This window comes from Cetorhinus maximus, chromosome 26, assembly GCF_964194155.1.
Source record: "Cetorhinus maximus chromosome 26, sCetMax3.hap1.1, whole genome shotgun sequence".
NCBI classification, from domain to species: Eukaryota; Metazoa; Chordata; class Chondrichthyes; order Lamniformes; family Cetorhinidae; genus Cetorhinus; species Cetorhinus maximus.
Genome location: NC_135904.1, coordinates 19216049 through 19233727, shown reverse-complemented (window position 1 = coordinate 19233727; position 17679 = coordinate 19216049). Strand labels below are relative to the sequence as shown.

Here is a 17679-nt window from a genome sequence, read left to right as displayed (position 1 = left end):
TGCTTGTTCATCTCATTTAAAATTAATAGCATTTTCTGGTACTGTCCCATGCATGCATAAGGACATAATTATGTATTCAATAAATATATAAATGTTTCACATTGTTTCAGGTTAAATCCCAAAAATTTTTTTTTGTGGGAAGTGGGTAGAAGGAAGAAATAGGAATTTAGAACTTGAGAATAAAGAGCTGTGCAACATCTGATTACCCATTTAATCAACCTTCCAAATACAAGTCAGGTCTACACTTATCTAACCCTGCCATAAGCAAATTCCAGATCAGGTCCCAGTAATGCTCTTTTTTACAGCCAGTAATGGTCGATAGTTTTATTATATACAAGTCTTGTCACATGCATCTTATCAGTTTCAAGCTATTGCACATAACTGGATACTACTGGACTTTGAAGATGAAAAGTAGTAGTTTGTACAAGGAGATCCCTTAAAAACACCATCATTGCTATTTAAATTTCATACAGGTCGAGCTTTTTAAATCAGTCAAATTAAATTCTGCTATAAAACTACTGCCACTTAAGAGATTGAATTTCTTGTAAACAAAACTACTGGCTTTTCTCCACCAACAATTTTTACATTTTCTCCAAAGATTCTGAAAGGACTTTCATGAACCATCTAGAAAAAAACATTTATTTTATGATTCAAAATACACCAAACAATTTGGGTCAATGGAGGTTTTGAGATGATACAAAACTTGCTAACATGTGATTTTATGATGTATCTATACAATTACTAATTTGGTTCATAAATCAGTGAAAAGATTGAAATGACAAGGTTACAAACAGCAAGTTCTTAAATTAATTGTTCCTATACACGTTTAAGTGTTCCTGAGGTCGATGTATTGTTTTGTTTACAGTAACCCTCTAGGTAGACTCGAATGATTGCTCACAAAAGGTTTTGTATAGTTAGCTGTTTAATATATGCTATGAAATTTGAAACAGCAACCGAGGTTTTCTGAATCACATACAAGCAAAATTTGAATATTGCTTAGATCAAATCAAATGTTAGGAAAATGGTAAGTTAATCGGACAGAAGATCAAAATAAATTCAGACTTTGCAAGAAGAGAAACAAATCAAATCATTTAATTCTTTAATGTATTAAAGAAAAAAAACTTCCAATTATTTTGCGGCTTTTACACTACAAACTTGGAAAAATATATACTAAACTAGATATTTAACCTGTTTTAAATAAAGTGTAACCTTGAATGGGGACACAAGGCTTTTAACAGCTGCTTGTGTTTCAATGCAAAAATTGACAAAACGATTTTCGTAATCCCACGAGTCTACCCAAAAATAAATTTAGTTCTATAAAAGAGCTGCTGGTCCAGGATCTCTAATTATTCATAGATTTGGCTCTCTGATTCTGCAGGTTGAGAGCCTTCGCTCTCTGTTGTTGCGTCTGTCTGCCCCACTGTGTCTAGTTCTTCTGTGTCACTTTGCCCATTGTGATCTTCCTCCGTATTATCAATATTTTTGCCAAGCTGTAATGTTTCCAGTGTTTTTTGTGCTTCTGATACCCAATCATCAATTCTGCTGCTAAATGTTACCACAATGGCAACAGGTTCAGAGGCATAATCTTCCTCTTCTTCCTCCTCCTCCTCCTCTTCCTCCTCCTCATCATCATCTTCCTCCTCAAGCATATCTGGTACAAGAGTGCTGGTGGTGCTTATCATGGAGGAATTAAGAACATCCCTGCAGCTACCATCAAGTGATCCTGTCTCAGTGCTCTGCTGAGAGGCCCATTCTAACATATCGTCAGTTTTCCCTTCTTCTTTGTCTGAACCAGAGGATTTTGTAGCATGGGTTGTCTGACCCACAGAAGAGCTTGTGGTTATTCCCAAGATTGGTTTGTTGGCACTGCCTATGACTGCTGGCAAACTTGAAGACTTATCCAGAACAGTGGTCGCACTAGGTGTGGGTTTCTCACTCTCAGAACATTCAGGTGCATCAGTGGCCTCTACCATATTTCGCCAGTTTGTTTCTAAATAAAAAAGGCATTTTAAATTTATGAATTGACATTTTTGAGATACATAAAAAAGGGGAACATTGCAAGAAATCCTCAATTCTTGGAAATGATGGCTTTCTAAAATTAGTTTCCATTCATTTCTCAAAGACTGTGCACCTTAACATGATACATTACAGAATGAAGACAATAAATGAGCTATTTTCACAGCGTGCAATTTCCTACAAATATTATACACCATACAAGACAGACCAATTCTTAGATTTTAGTGAATCCAAATGGCTAATTTTTATGGGTGATAAAGATTCCATGGCATTAATCATGAAGACAGGGATAAACCTGCTAGATATAATATTCCCAGAGGATATCCATGATGTAATGTTTTCCCTATAGCCCGATATAAAAGACGTGCAATCAAAACAAAGAACATGGATGTGCTTGTAAATGAAAATACAAATTTTACCACTAGCCAAATTTAACCACACATTCCAATCACTATTTTACATGTTACATTTGGGAAAGCATGCTGCAATACAGACATAAAAAACAGAAAATGCTGGAAATACTCTGCTCAGGCAGCATCAGTGGAGGGAGAGTTAAGGGTTCAGGTCAATGACCCTTCAGCAGCCCTGTTTTTATTTCAAAATTTCCAGAATCTGCAGTATTTTGCTTTCGAATTACAGCAATACAGGTTTGTTTCAAGACAACTCAAGCATAACAAATTTGTCTTTTTTAACATCAAAAGAAATTCAAACGTGTAGTAGAACAATAAACTTTTTAAAAATCAAGACAAATCACAATCTCGCTAATGAACAAACGAACATACGAACAAGGAGCAGGTGTAGGCCATTCAACGCCTCGAGCCTGCTCTGCCATTTAATATCATGGCTGATCTGATAGTAACCTGAAATCTGCATCCCACCTATCCCAGATAACCTATCACCCCTCTATCCACCTATCTATCTATCTATCCACCTCTGCCTTAAAAATATTCAAAGGCTCTGCTTCCACCACCTTTTCAGGAAGAGAGTTCCAAAGATTCATGATTCAGTGAAAGAAAGTTTGCCTCATCTCTGTTTTAAATGGGTGATCCTATATTTTTAAACAGTGACCCCTAGTTCTAGATTTTCCCACAAGAGGAAACATCCTCTCCACATTCATACTGTCAAGACCCCTCAGGATCTTACATGTTTCAATCAAGTCGTCTCTTACTGTTCTAAACTCCTGCACAAGCCTAGTCTGTCCAATCTTTCCTCATAAGATAACCCACCCATTCCAGGTATTAGTCTGGTAAGCCTTCTCTGAACTGCTTCCAATGCATTTACATTCTTTCTTAAATAACGTGATCAATACTGTACACAGTACTCCAAATGTGGTCTCACTAGCGCCCTGTACAACTGAAGCATAACCTCCCTACTTTTGTATGCAATTGCCCTTGCAATAAATAATAAAATTCAATTAGCTTTCCTAATTACTTGCTGTACTTGCACACTTGCCTTTTGTGATTCATGCACAAGGATATCCAGATCCCTCCGCACCTCAGAGGGATCTTCTCAGACAGATTTTTCAGCAGAGTTAATGTCTGCCTTTTTAAAATTTGGGATTAACACTTAACTGATGTGTCTGCATATTACATAAATCCATTATTGTTTACTTTGGTCAGAAGTGAAATGCATCACACAACATTACCCTGGTGGCAAAATTGATCCCAACATTGTTTGCTTACCATATTCCTTTTCATTCACTTCGGAAATGGGTTCAGATATAACGCTGCAGAATGAAATTGCGCTTGCTGCAGAAGGGTTACGAGAATGGCCCATGTGCGATACCTTTCTGGTGTGCTTCAAGGCCTCCTCAGCTTGCTCTTGTTCCAAAGCTGTCACCATATCACGGTACGCCTTTCGGGCCTCCTCAGTTAATGCCACCAACTTATTAAACAAGCTCTAAATGTGGAAATTAGACAACTATTTATTTGAAGTTACATTATCGATCAAAGAGAAGCCTTCACACACTGCAGTAAGCCAGGGTGATGAAGGGAAAATCATGAAGGACAGAGTTCACTCATGATACTTTGACAGCTAATAATCCTACCTTTCTATGACATGTAAAGCTAATTTCTCTGGGTTTATTAAGGAAAAGAGGGTGGTTGGAGTTTAGTTAGGAAGTTATGGAACATGGGGTCAGGGTGGCTGAACATGCATGTAAGATATCCCATAGTCAAATAAAGGGCCAGATGGGGAGGAGTGAGGGCTTTGGAGATGTGGTGGGTTTCAGGGCTAGAGAAAGTTACAGAGATAGGCAGAGCAAAGACATGAAGGGATTATTAAATTAGAGGCGTTGGGAAGACCAAGAGTCAATGTGGTGATGGTGAGCTTGGTGTGGGATAGGGTACAGAGTTATGGATAAGGTGAAATTTAGATAGCATTAAGGATGGAAGGTTGGCTGGGAGAACACTTGAACAGTTGAATCCGGGACATGACGAAGGCATGGGCAAGAGTTTCAGAAAAACATGGGGCTAACGCAGGAGTGGAGATGGGTAGTGTTACGATAACAACTTTGATCTTTCCAAAACAGCAGGAAATTGTGGCTCATCCAAAACTTTTCTGGTCAAGCGCCCCACAGCACAGAGATAGGAAATTATGGCAACTTGGGTTGTTGTAGGTGAGAATTTCTGCAGTTCACAACAGTACCAGAAGATTAGCTATTTTTCAATGCTCCAACGTTAAGAACAAAGGTTAAAATAACCTGCAAATTATTGGTCCATCAGTTTAAAGTTACACTATGAAAAACATTAGTATATTTAAAATAATATTTAAAGCTCATAGAATTAAAAAGCCATTCTAAGCCAATAGAGAGATTTTTGTAAAAAGGCAAGTCATTCAAACAAATGTGAATTATTTGAAAGATTTAAAGGATTTTGTTGGTTGAGAGTAATAAGAAAGGTGTGAAAAAAAAAAATGAAATAAAATATCCAAAAATATATCTCAAGTTCTTGAGACAAAGGAAGTAATAAGCCAAACAACAAATTGGCCAAATAGTAGGAAACAAGTATAGGAATAAATCTTAGGACCTCAAATTGGACAACTGTGACCAGTGGAATATGTTGGCTGTCAGTTCTATGATCTCTGCTGTTCACAATGATTTATATGCCATATTCCTCTCCATGGATCACTACCTTGACGTGGTAGAGGCTTATGCGTTCCGACGATCCCTTGAGCGATGCCATCAGGGGCTCCTTGTTCCTGGTAGGGCTATCCATAGCAGTGAGGTTGGGGAGAAGATGCCAGACAAAACATGGTCCAAAAGGTCCTTACAGGCAGAGCAGGTGAAAGAAGTGCGTGTATCACTGACTGCAAAGGCAGAAGATGGCTGCAGCAGCAAGGTGATCCTGGTAATCGTGCTTTGACAAGTCACCAAAATCTAATCACCAGCCTGCCAAGATCGTGTGGACAATGACGGTGCCCCAAAGTCCCCATGTTAAACAAAGGGTCTAATTGCCAAGTCCTGTGGTGTACCAGCTGTACCAGACCATTGGGTTCGAGCATCATTGACACCAGGGCCAGTTTGACGAAAACGATGCTGAAATATGTCACCTCCTAAAACAAGGATGAGCAGCCTTCATTGCCTGACAGAACAACCTACGGTCACAACTCAAGGAGGCAGCATTTGGCAAATCCAGAAGATAAAGGACATGAGGTAGGAAGAGAAAACCTGAGAAATCCAGCAACATGCTGACCATCATGACATGCAAAGCCTTTTTGAATCAAGATTAAATTGACTAAATTCCCTTTTGTTCATAGCATGGTATTTCTCTTCTTACGGATGACAATGTCATCAGCCACCACTGGAAAGAACATTTTCAACAACTCCTTCATTGGGAATCCACAGGGGCAGGTGAAACTCTCCAGGCTATTCCCCAGTACCCTGAGGTGGAATCCATGGGTTAACCACCAACAATGGGAGCTGCAACAAGCAATCAAATGGATGAAAAGCAACAAAGCCTCCAGCCTCGATGGTATTCAGCTGAGATCTTCAAACTGGTAGACACCTACTCACATTAAGACTTCATGCACTCATCCTACGGATTTGGGAGGTAAAAGAACTTGCCCCCCACCCCCAGATTTCAGGAATGCAACAATTGTAAACATCTTCAAGAAAGGAGATAGATCATTCTGTGGTAACTATCAAGCTAGTTCCCTCCTGTCTACAGAGGGAAAAGTTTTGCATTCTTCTGAATCACCTACTTTCTGTGGCTGAGGAAATCCTCTCAGAGACAGAGCATGGCTTTAGACCTTCCAGAGGAACTCCCAGTATGGCTTCTGTTGCCAGATAAATCCAAGAAAAATATCAAGAACACCACCAGGAACTCATCATGACCAAAGTAAATAGTGAGATTCTGTGGATTGTCCTTCAAAGGTTTGGGTGTCCAAGAAACTTCATCACAATTCTGCAATCACTTGACAGCATGATGACATGACTGCAACTGTCTTGGGTGGAGGATCCAAAACAAACACCTTCAAAATCTGCACTGGAATAAAGCAAGATTGTGTGACAGCCCCCAAACTATTTTCAAACTGCCTGACAGTGACTCTTTACCTCAAAGATCAACTGCCCTCTGGTGTAAGTATTAAATATCATTTAAATAGAAAGCTCAGCACTCCGGATCTCACTACCTCGTAGGACATTCTCTCTATGTGCCCAAAGATCTGCAAGTCGCGCATTGGCCTGTTCAGTCAAATGAAGGCCTATGGCAGAAACTCACGACCCTGAGTAGACTTATTCCTCATATCAAGGGACAGTTGATGACGGTATGCTATATTGTTAACTCTTCCAGCACTGTCAATGAAAATTTGTTCCTGTAGCACTTCAGGACTGCAAATAAGTTATATTTTCAGGCCTCTAAAGGATACCCTGAAAGAGATGTCAAAGTTTAAATCGATAACTCCAATAGCATAGGCAGATCAAATTTGAATATTAAGTCTCCTGACTATGAAATCGGCCTCTAAAACTGGCTTTTGAAAAAAAAGTGCTTAATTTGGCTAAGTTGACAGTGCGGGAAGAGTTTTAGTGTGCACAAAAAATTCAAGAAATCGATCTGTTAGTATTTTAATTAAAACTTTGAACTAAATCCCGCCCCCCCAATCACATTAGCAATTCCATTATAGTCAAACACAGTAGAATTCAGTTTTAATGCTTAGTGTTCATTAGGCAATACAGATCAAATCTTACTTACACCTTTTGTGGTGCGTTCTCCCCCCATTTGCAAAGAATGATCCATTGCCCTTTGGGTTCAAGGATCAGATCAATAAGAACATAAGAAATAGGAACAGGAGTAGACCAAGTGATAAAAAATGACCTAATTTGAAGTTTTAACAAGCAAGAAGAATTTTGCAGCTAGTTGAATACAAATTCAGTTGAGGATGAAAAATGCAATAACTTGTGGGAATGCCAGTTATAATTGCATTCACTCGTCTTGCAATTTGTGTGGAGTCAGTTTATTTCTGACCATACTATGCACAGTATTCCCTCCTGATATAAAATGCCTGGCACAACTCGTTCTAAGCTTCACTAACAAGTAAAGAATTAGATTTCGCGGGGACTGAGATAATATCAAAAACTCGAAAATCCCACAGTCCATACTGCTCAAACTGATATTTTTTTAAAAATTAAACCTTCAATAACTGACTGACCAATCCAAACCCTGACGTGATGGTAAAGAGACAGATGTTAATTACAGACTTGCTGGACACAGTTTGATACTTTGGGCATGAATACTTCAAAAAAATTTTAAATTCATGGTTAATGTGTTTGTGTTGTATTTAGTTTTTGCAGCATTCCACTGCGGTTTCCCAGTAAATAAAATGTGTTTCCTTTGATCAACCAATTAGCAAGTGTACTGCTACATGGATCCATGTGTAGCAATCGACAGGATGCAACTAACAAGCAAAGGGCTGACTAAGTCAATCATTAGAACTGAATTCCACTGTATAGCTTTTGTGCTAACCTTAAAATGGAAGTTGCATAGCTGAAAATCCAAAAACGTACCTCAGCGCCACTGTAGTTGAAGATCCCCACAACACTTACAGGGACAAGTTTATTCACACAACGACCAAGAGCTTTACGTCCAAGAGCAAAAACAAAAGGAATTTCTTGCTCTCGAGCCATGGCAATCACATTGTACAAAGCTTCATCTAGTCCACCTGAGGGAAGAGCAAAATAAGGATGAATTAGGCAAAGTATTATTTCAGCATTGCATGCCTACAATACCTTAATAAAATACTACCTACTGTACCTTTTGACTGAATTTTCTCACAGTTTGGAGAGATGATCACACATTTAATCTTTCTTAATCTCATATGCTTGGTCACTTCACGCAGACCCATGACAAGCCTTCTCTTCATTTTGGCTTTGATTGGATCTTTCTGGTAAATTCGCTCTTGAAAGCGAACAAGCTCTTGCAACAACAGTGTCACACATTCATCAATATCTTTACTAAGCACTTGGTTACAGTATCTGGAAAAAGGAAAAAAGATTAAAATGAGAACAAAATTATTTCCAAACAGGGTTTAAGTGTTAGCAACTGCAGTGCTGATAAAACTGCATTGAAAGAAGCCGTGACACTGTTCCAACAACTTACAATAGTTCATTTGGCAATGCTAAAGTTAATGAGCTATTTCAATTTGGAGGGCATTCACAAACAACTGGACATTTAGAAATCTGTATCAGCACACATGCTTTGGAACTGGTTGTGGATTTAATTGTGTTCGCAAAGTCTGCTGACGCTTTCATAGCCATTAACTATACATGCTCGCCAATATAAATGTTTCTTGATGAAAAGAAAAGTAACAGAAATCTTTATTCTATCCTACTATGCTGGTCTTTTATTTGAAAGATTTCCATGGCAAGTAAAATGCTCCATCATCTAATCATTCCCATTAAGCAAACATTGCACAAACTATTTGGAAAGGAAGCTGCCCCAGTCCAAACATTCTCAAGTTACCTTTTCCATTAACCAAATGCTCATTAACAAAACAAGGCTGAACATTAATTGGCAGTTTGTAGCCAAAGTCATAGCTTATCAAAAAGTACAATGTCTGAAGCTTTTTGGATACCTGAATGAGCAGGCAGCTAATGGTTTTACTGTCAATTCCATACTCCCAAATAAAAAGCATGGCTCTATATACATGTACTTGTACATGTATGTGTGGAGCTCTGTCCAGTCTGGGAATGCTAGTGAGCTTTCCAAAATCAGCTCCTTCCTATGTTAGAAATTTAAAAGTGGTTGATTTGAAAATTTAAAAATTTGGCAGCATGTTATTTTAAGTTATACCGCAACTTAAAGTGCAAAGCTAGATTTCCCTTCATTGTTATTTCACAATCAATGCTAAACTAAGTATTTCCAAAAAATTGGGAGCATTATCTCATACTTCACATCTGCAGGATGCAAATGATTGCACCACACCAATGTCAAGTGTGTAGTATAAATAGGGTATAAGTACTTGCAGCACTATAAAGAAAAGTAAAATAAGTCTGTTTGTGACATAGAGGTTTTATATTTTTCCCCAATAAATTAAGCCTCCATAGATTCAAGTGCTACCTTCTGCTAGAGTACCATCAAGTAGTAAAGGCTCTACAATTGTTATTTTTGTCCTAATAACATTTTAAAATTCTGCAGCCTTCACAGAAATATTTACCATTCAATACCAGCGCTTCTTGCACAAGTTTCTTCCTTCAGTGAGATATATGAATAACTGGCTTCAATAACAATGCCCATTTTGTGATGGAACCCATTGCTTGATGAAAAATCATTTTGATATGATTACTAACTATTTTGAGCTTACTTCCCTCTTTATTCAAAACTTTACATTCATTTGTACACTAGTGTGCAATGGATCAAAAATATGCCATTACAAGTACATTCCTTCTCAAAAATGGTGGCAAGTTGGCAAAAAAACAATGGATAAACAAAATGCTTTAAATCAAAATTTTTTCCTTGCCTCCTCTAATGTGGAGTCAGGAAAATAAAACCAATAATCGTCATTCATTCAAAAATATAGCAAAGGCTCTTTACTCAGCCCTCACTTCACAGTTACTTTCAGCAGCAATAGCTTTAGTTAAACCACAACTTTAGTTTTTAAACAAAAGGCAGTTCAGCTACAGAAACAGAAGTCTTTTGTAAATACACTCAAACACCTTAGTATTCAAATTTTGCATATCATCAATATATAACATTTATAGAATGCCATCCTTTGCAGTTGTTAAATTACCCTGTATACAATCATACAGAAGCTACGCATTCAAGACTGCTGGGGGGTGGGGTCTCAAAATTCTTTAACCTACTGCTTAAATATAGAACAATTCAGTCCCACATATAGCAATAGCTTGCTAGTACAATACTTAGGAGTTCAAAATAATGTACCAATATTATTTCCATAAATGTTGCGACTGTAGCACTTTAAAAACTCTTTCCCATGGCCAATTTGATCAGCTAATTTGTATTGAAAATGTAGGAGTTTAATGCCAATCTTCACCTTATATTTATTTCACTATCTTCAAACAATTACATTTTAGAGCTTTAAATAAAAGATCAGTTTTCAGTCGGATAACATGCTACTGAATTGTTCCGTGATCCTTCAATATTAAAACAAACAGGCATTCTAGAAACAGGTATTTTGTATAGAATTCAGCCCGCTTACACAGTATTACAAATTACGAACAATTCTCAGTCCAGTACTTCTATTCATAATGAGCTAGAATGGGAAGCCATTTACACTGATGGATTAAGATGGCTGGGGGCAATACTATTCACAGTTCTAATGCAAAAGACAACTGGAAAACATCAGCAATACAGATATTTACGATTGCAAGGCAATTCTATAGAACAAGCTAAAGTTTAGTTAAATGCTGAGATATTAAGTCTCAACTTCAAAATATGTAAACTGACAATAAAAGACACTTTATGAAACTGAAAGAATCAAAGTAGCAATGATTTTCAATAAAACTTTGTAATTCCAAATAAAGGTTTTTACTTTCTTCTCTTTACAAAAAAAGTTGTCACGGAAATTTGACTAAGAGATAGCTTTTTATAAATTTTCTTAAAAAGCTTACTCTCTAAAGCGCCTGCTATGAATCTTGGTGATTGTTGAAGAAGCCATTGGACTGCCAACTCCTGAGCTGACTGGAGACCCTTGTGAAACTGGCGTCATACTATATGGAGAATTCTGGCTTGCAGGAGACAGAGATGTATCACTGGGAACACTCAATCCAATGTCTGAAAATAAAAATAATTAACTTAATTAATTTGCTCCATGTTTCCTTTATTGCAGCTGCTTCATTCATTATTAACGCCTACTGTAATGTTAAAATTATCTACTGAATGCATGATCTTCAATCTATGAAGATATTCAACTTGCATGCACATCCCACTCCAGGGTGGGATGGTGGAAGGTGCAAGGTGATGGAACAAAATAACATTCCCCTGTAAGCACTTGCGCAGCTACTTTGGTGGTTATCTTCCCCACTTCATTATATTCAGTCTCATTCTGTATTATACCACCAGTTAGTTGGCCACAGAAGTCAGCAGGTGTCTCAAATGATAAAATAAGCGATATCTTCAATGTAGTAGCTCAAGTCAAGCAGCAGGAAGTCAAATGGGGGATTGAAGGACGAGTTAGGCTAAAGCTCAATGTGTAAACTTTTTGTCAAAGAATGAGGGGCACCATTTCGACAGCAAAAAAAAAGAGTATACTTTCTTTCTAGTTTAATCTCTAAACACAATATCAAAGCAGTTCAGAAACTGGCAAGGGAACGCTGACTACTTAAACATTCAGACTTAACTTAGAGCAGTGCATTTCTTAATCAACTATCTTCCTCAGATGCCAGATTAAGATACCATGCTTGATGGAAACATGCCTCAAATACTGACTGGCCATGAAGTAACTACAAGTCAAGAAACTATAATCTTTTCAAACTGTTCTGGCCAGGCAGGATAGAATTTATTACTCTAGATTTAATGACAGATTTGTCAGAGGTTCATCACTTTCCACACAATTGTCAGATTTGCTTAGGCGTTGAGATATAAACAAGGATGAACTTTAGATCCCTCAAGCATCATGAAGTCTATCCAGACCTTACTAATTTCTTGCAGATTTACTTTTTGGTAAACAGAACTAAAAAAAGAAAGCTACTTACAGTCTAAGCTTATTCATGTGTATTTGTTATGCCCTCACTCTATAAATAAAAGCATTGACTATTAAGGGACAACTGATACTTCAACCACAATCTGGATAGTACATTTGTTTTTTCAGATTTACCATCCCAAAGCCAGCTGACCATCATTTCGATAGCAGAAAGCAGGTGTTTTTTTTTTCTTTCAATTTTTTCTACACCATTCCCTACTCAATTTATTGCTAAGGTATTTTGGGCACTCTCTTATCTTGTCTAACCCTAGTGGTCATTCAACAAATGTAAGCATCAACAGTACTTCTTAAAACTTTAGAAAAAGTACAATTTAAATAGTGCGGTAGCAGCTAGAACAAAAAAATGCCTGCCGCATATCCAGGTCTGGTCGGAGGTATTTGTCGATATGCAGCATTTAGCCAAGTCCAGCATTAATTCTAAAAGTTTCCCAGTTGTCAGCTGGGCTGCTGGACAGAACCCCTTACAATGCGAGGTGTTTATTTTGAGGGCTTTTGAAAAAGAAAAGCAACAATATTTAACCTAATTTCTTACTGGTTAGTTATGGAGCCTGATTGATAGTTGACATTAAGCAGCTCACAGTCCAGTTTTATATTTTTAAAACTAGTCAGTCACCAGAACACAAAAATTGTGGAGGACATTAAAATAGCAGTCAAAATGTCAGTACACAGAAACATGCTAGTCACATGCCAATAAGTTAGAGCTATAAAAAATGTAAAGAGCGTCCAAATGCTAGTGCAAAGAAAATAATTCCACCCTCCAGAGGACTTGCCTTCCTGAGAAACCACTTCTTGAGTTATAGTCTGCTCCTCTGGAAAACTCAGCTGTACATCATCTTGTTCCTCTGATCCTACAACTGTTGGTTCTATTGAAAATCTATTTTTCTTTTCTTCTCTTTCCTTCAGAATAATCTGTATGCAAAAGGGGAAAAAGCTTTAGTGTACCGATTGGAACAGTAATTGGGACACAATATCATAATTACCCCCATCCCAGAACGTCAATTCACAGCATTATATGGGGCAGCCTAAAAAAAAATTTACATCTCATGTACAACAATCTTAATGCTTATTCATCTTTCAAATCCCTCCAGCAGTATTGTCATCTTCTCTACCTTTCCATTTAGTTAGATAAAGGGTGGCCAATGCTTTGCTGGAAGCTATAGCTCACAGCTGAAGAATGGAGCCCTTGTGTAATATGCTTTCCTTGACACCATCTCTCCATGAAAATGGGTCACTTAGTTACTACAAGCCTTCCCAAAAAAATTCACTAAGAATAAATATTCATGTTCTAATATCACTCGAGTATACTGCTGGTCAGTATGCATTTGTTTCAACTAATTTTCACTTCAATAGAACCATTCTTTGTCAACAAGAATACTTTTTATTTATTATAACTAAATTTCATTAAAGCAAACATTTTTAGGTAGAATTGAAGCTGTTCGCAGAAGTTTATAAACCAAATTTTCATCAAGCTCACGGTATAACATGAGAGCTGAAAATCTGTTTTAGATTACCGTTACCTTTTATTCAACTAAAAATACTAGATATTTTATTTTCTTAATGCACAACAGCTACTCAACCAAGGTTTTACCTTTTTAAGTGCAGTTGGACGTTTTGCTTTTGGAATTTCCCTTTCCTTTCCTCTCTTCATCCTTGGGGCACCAGAGTCCAATGGATTATGAAATCCAATAAACTGCTGATTTTTATGTAAAGTTTTCATGCTCCCACAGTCTTTGACAGAAAAAAGCGTAGTTGTACCAACTGAGAAAAGAGCAAGAAAATCTTGATTAGTAAAATATTTAAACCACAAAGGCCAGCCTATCAAAGAGCAATTTCTGTAAAAAAAAAAATGATATGGCACATAGAAAATATATAAGTTTAAACTGTGGAACTTGGGATATTTGATGAGATCAATTAGTGTGTGAGCCTTTTTGTCTCCGAGGCCTGGGCTTAAATCCCGTCCTGTGGTTTATCATTCTGGCAGCTGCAATGGCCCTACATAAAATCATTTGAGGATTCCTCAGCTCAGTTCTATTGCACAAAGAAAGCACACAATAGATATTAGAAGGGATTGACACTGGTTCAATACAGGCGCTTTGCTGTGGCAAGGCTTGACTCTGTAGACCAGACCTAGATGTGCGCGACATATTAACAATGTCTGCCGAAACCGGCGACTATGTTCCATTCCCTAAATGGAATCACACATTGATTAGTACAAAAATTAAAAGCGACAAGAAAAGAAAATGTGCTCAAGTTATCTTGCAAAACAAATAAAATTACATCATATCATAGAATTTAAAATGTGTTTTGCTTTTCTATACAACTTTTCAAAATAACCACTGCACTGCTCAAATATGTGTGTACCAATGGTACAGCAACATGTAATTAAAAAAATATACATAGTGATTCAGATTAGTACAGAATAAGGAAACTGCATACTGGCTAGTTCAGTATTACAGATACAGGTACACTGTTCAGGCAATTAACAGAAAACAGTTTATGTACAAGTGACAGAATAGGAAAATCTGGACTGTAAAGGAACCACACGAGGCAGTGTTCTCTTTACAGGAAAGGATGGATACATTGTACATCTCATCTTATTCTCCAACACCTCAGAATGGGCAGCATTGAGAACTACTAAAGCATGTGAAGAAATGTGCCTGGTAATTTTTTGTACGGCGGGTGAGGGTAGAGGGTGGGAGGGTGAGGAGGAAGGGACCAAACTGAAGAATGAAGTGTGGCACAGAGACCACAAAAAAAAAAATCCACCAACTACAATTTTAAAACAAAAAAAAACAGCCCAGTGTTTTCTGCTCTTCAATCACTTCAGTGAATCCATAAGCATTGTTTGTAAGTGCTTTCCCACTTTAATTACAGAAACATTACAGAGATGGAATTGCCTGAGAAAACAAAATTAAACAAGCACAGCAGCAGAATTTACCATACCAGAGTATGATAGAGGTTTTGTGTTAGTCAGTTGCTTTGCTTTCATAGCTTGTTGTTGTTTCTCTAGTGCAGCTAACATATCACCAAGGTCCAGTTGTACAGGGGCTTTGCTCTTCCTCCCTGCTGCCTTATTCAGAGCCTCCTTGGAAAAATACAAAACATAACGAGACCAGGCACAAGGAGCCAGAACGGCTGTACAATACTCACTGTAAACAACTGTTGCCTAACAGATTTATTTTCATTATACAGTAGATAAATAAGGTAGCCTTTCATCTTAATGCACAACATTTTATACAACCTGAATTTAGACATAACTGCAAACTATTACATAGAGCAGCAAGTAATTTGGGGCCAGAGTTTGTTGCTTTTTGTAGTAGAAAGAAGAGTTATAGACAGGAACTGGAGCACTAGCACAGAAAGTGAAAGCCATTAAATTCTTAACAAAATTTAAGTATGTAACTGTGACTCAAGCTTGCCTGATCTGCCCTTGCCTCTACTAAATAACAAATCAAGCATTAAATTAGTTAAGAAGCTTGCAGATATCAAAATTCACCCAAACTAAGCAAAGCAAACTACATACCCATGCTAATAACTAATTCAGCAAATACTTTGCCTCTTGCACTACTTATAACAATATCCACAACAGGGAGAGAAGAAAAAGTTTAGAAATTCCTTTCAAAATTAAAAAAAGAAACTGACCTGGAGTTTTTTCTGTTCCATGCTAATCTCCGAATATTCCTGAGCAGTAGCCAGAGCTGCAGCCAATGCTTTTTTCCTTTGACTTTTAGCACGTTTTGGAATAGCTGTAGTTATTGGAATAGGTGTCTGCACTATATTTATTGGAGAAGTTTCTGGCAGATCGCCCAGCTAAAACAAGACATTAAAAAATTACTTAACATTTCAAATTCCTTATTCATCTCTTATAAAGAGCAATTTATTCCATTACCAAACAAAATGTTTACCTTCAATGATAAATTCAGGCAATATTTCCAGTTTATTTTCCAAAATGATACACATTTCTGTCCTAAATACTATTTTAGTGAAAACATACAAATATTCAACATTTCGCTAAATGCATACATATAAATGTGGTTGAACACAACACTCACCCCCAGTTGTTTTTTAGTAAGTTGACAAATGGAAGGATTTTTATTCTGTGCATTATCATGGGCTTTGCTCTTAGAAACCCCGACTCCAATAATTAATTCTGGAAACTCACTGTCATCCTGTATATAACAGAGATTTACACACTGCTGAAATGCAAGAATTTTTTATACATCTATTTGTAGGTTACTGGTGACTGTCAATGACCAACAACAGTGATCAGCTGTTATTACAAAGGTTAATAGGCTGGACATCATTATTAGATAAAAGTACCATTGTCATATCGCAATGTATAATATAAAACAGGGGTGGGGAACCTTTTTCTTATCAAGGGCCACTCACACAGATAAAATCAGTCATGGGCCACACACAAAAAAAATTAAGTTGGTTTTTAGGAGAATACAGAAAAGTTCAACTCGCCCACTGCTTTCATGTGATGGCTGAGCTTGCTTTTCCTTAATGAGTAGCACAGTTGTGTCTCAATCATAGCACTGCTGAAATTGAGCTCAACTTTTTGCTCGCTTTCCTTTCCCCATTTTCTCTGTCTCTCTCCTTTCCCACTTTGTCTGTCTCTCTCTGTTCCTCTCCTTTCCCACTTTGTCTCACGCCCAAACCAGACCAAGGCAGTGACTGAACAACCCAAGGCTCTGGCCAACTCCCAGTCCGAGGTTAAATGTGGGCTTGGCCTCCTACTCAGTCTGCAGGAGCCTAGCCCGTCCTGGGGCACCAATGGAGCCGGGTGTCCTGTTCCTTTTCTCCACATCCCGGATTACTCACTTCGCTTCACCTGACCGGCAGCTTCCTGTCCCTGCCCTGCACGCCTGCTCCTGAATCTCTGGCCTCAATCTCTCCCCCCCACAGCCTAGGCCACTGGTGACTGTGGTCAACGCTCAGGCATCAGAACATGGCAGCGGTTGGCCCAGAGTGCAGTACGTGGTGGTGGTGGTGGTGTTGGTTGGGGGGGGTGGCGCCAGGCCGCATTTTGAAGCCTCTTCACGGGCCGGATGAAAAAGTGCAATGGGCCAGATCCAGCCCCCGGGCCGGGGGTTTCCCACCCTCAATATAAAACCTTCAGAGCAAATCAAATGATATCATATCATTTGTGCAAAACAGAACTGGCACAAGGTTTTGAAGATGGGAATTTAATTTGATCGAGTCATAACATTTCATTGATTTCAACTTGCATGAAAGTAGGCTGTATCAAAGGTAATAGGAAGCAGAAGTTCATTCATTTCTTTACACCAATTTAAAAGTATTGATGCTCTCTGCATTCAACATCTCCTTGGTTTATAATCAGCCAACTTGGCATGAGTTAGAGATTAAACTCAAGGCCTTTCTGATTTGCATGACACAGAGCCACATCACATGCTGCATCTCACTCAACTGAGGCATCAGAGAACCAGCTAAGATGAGATGCAATTGATATGATCATTAAACATTTTGTTTTAGGTGTGGCTATAT

The 17679-nt window shown here is 37.9% G+C and overlaps 1 protein-coding gene across 5 annotated transcripts in view; it reads right to left on the bottom strand.

The window, feature by feature from the left end:
- Nucleotides 1–295: 295 nt before the first annotated feature.
- Nucleotides 296–17679, bottom strand: part of secisbp2l (SECIS binding protein 2-like) — a 63427-nt gene continuing 46043 nt past the window's right edge. For 3 of the 5 annotated variants that reach the window (XM_078530283.1, XM_078530279.1, XM_078530280.1), the window contains 10 exons: nucleotides 16224–16340; nucleotides 15814–15981; nucleotides 15115–15256; nucleotides 13760–13929; nucleotides 12942–13080; nucleotides 11081–11243; nucleotides 8265–8485; nucleotides 8018–8172; nucleotides 3699–3915; nucleotides 296–1990 (listed from right to left, as the gene is read on the bottom strand). In XM_078530283.1, coding sequence (XP_078386409.1) covers nucleotides 1347–1990; nucleotides 3699–3915; nucleotides 8018–8172; nucleotides 8265–8485; nucleotides 11081–11243; nucleotides 12942–13080; nucleotides 13760–13929; nucleotides 15115–15256; nucleotides 15814–15981; nucleotides 16224–16340 — 2136 coding nt within the window. In that variant the 3' untranslated portion in view covers nucleotides 296–1346. The remainder of the gene's footprint in view (nucleotides 1991–3698; nucleotides 3916–8017; nucleotides 8173–8264; nucleotides 8486–11080; nucleotides 11244–12941; nucleotides 13081–13759; nucleotides 13930–15114; nucleotides 15257–15813; nucleotides 15982–16223; nucleotides 16341–17679) is intronic. The other 2 variants (XM_078530278.1, XM_078530282.1) reach the window with 1 other exon arrangement.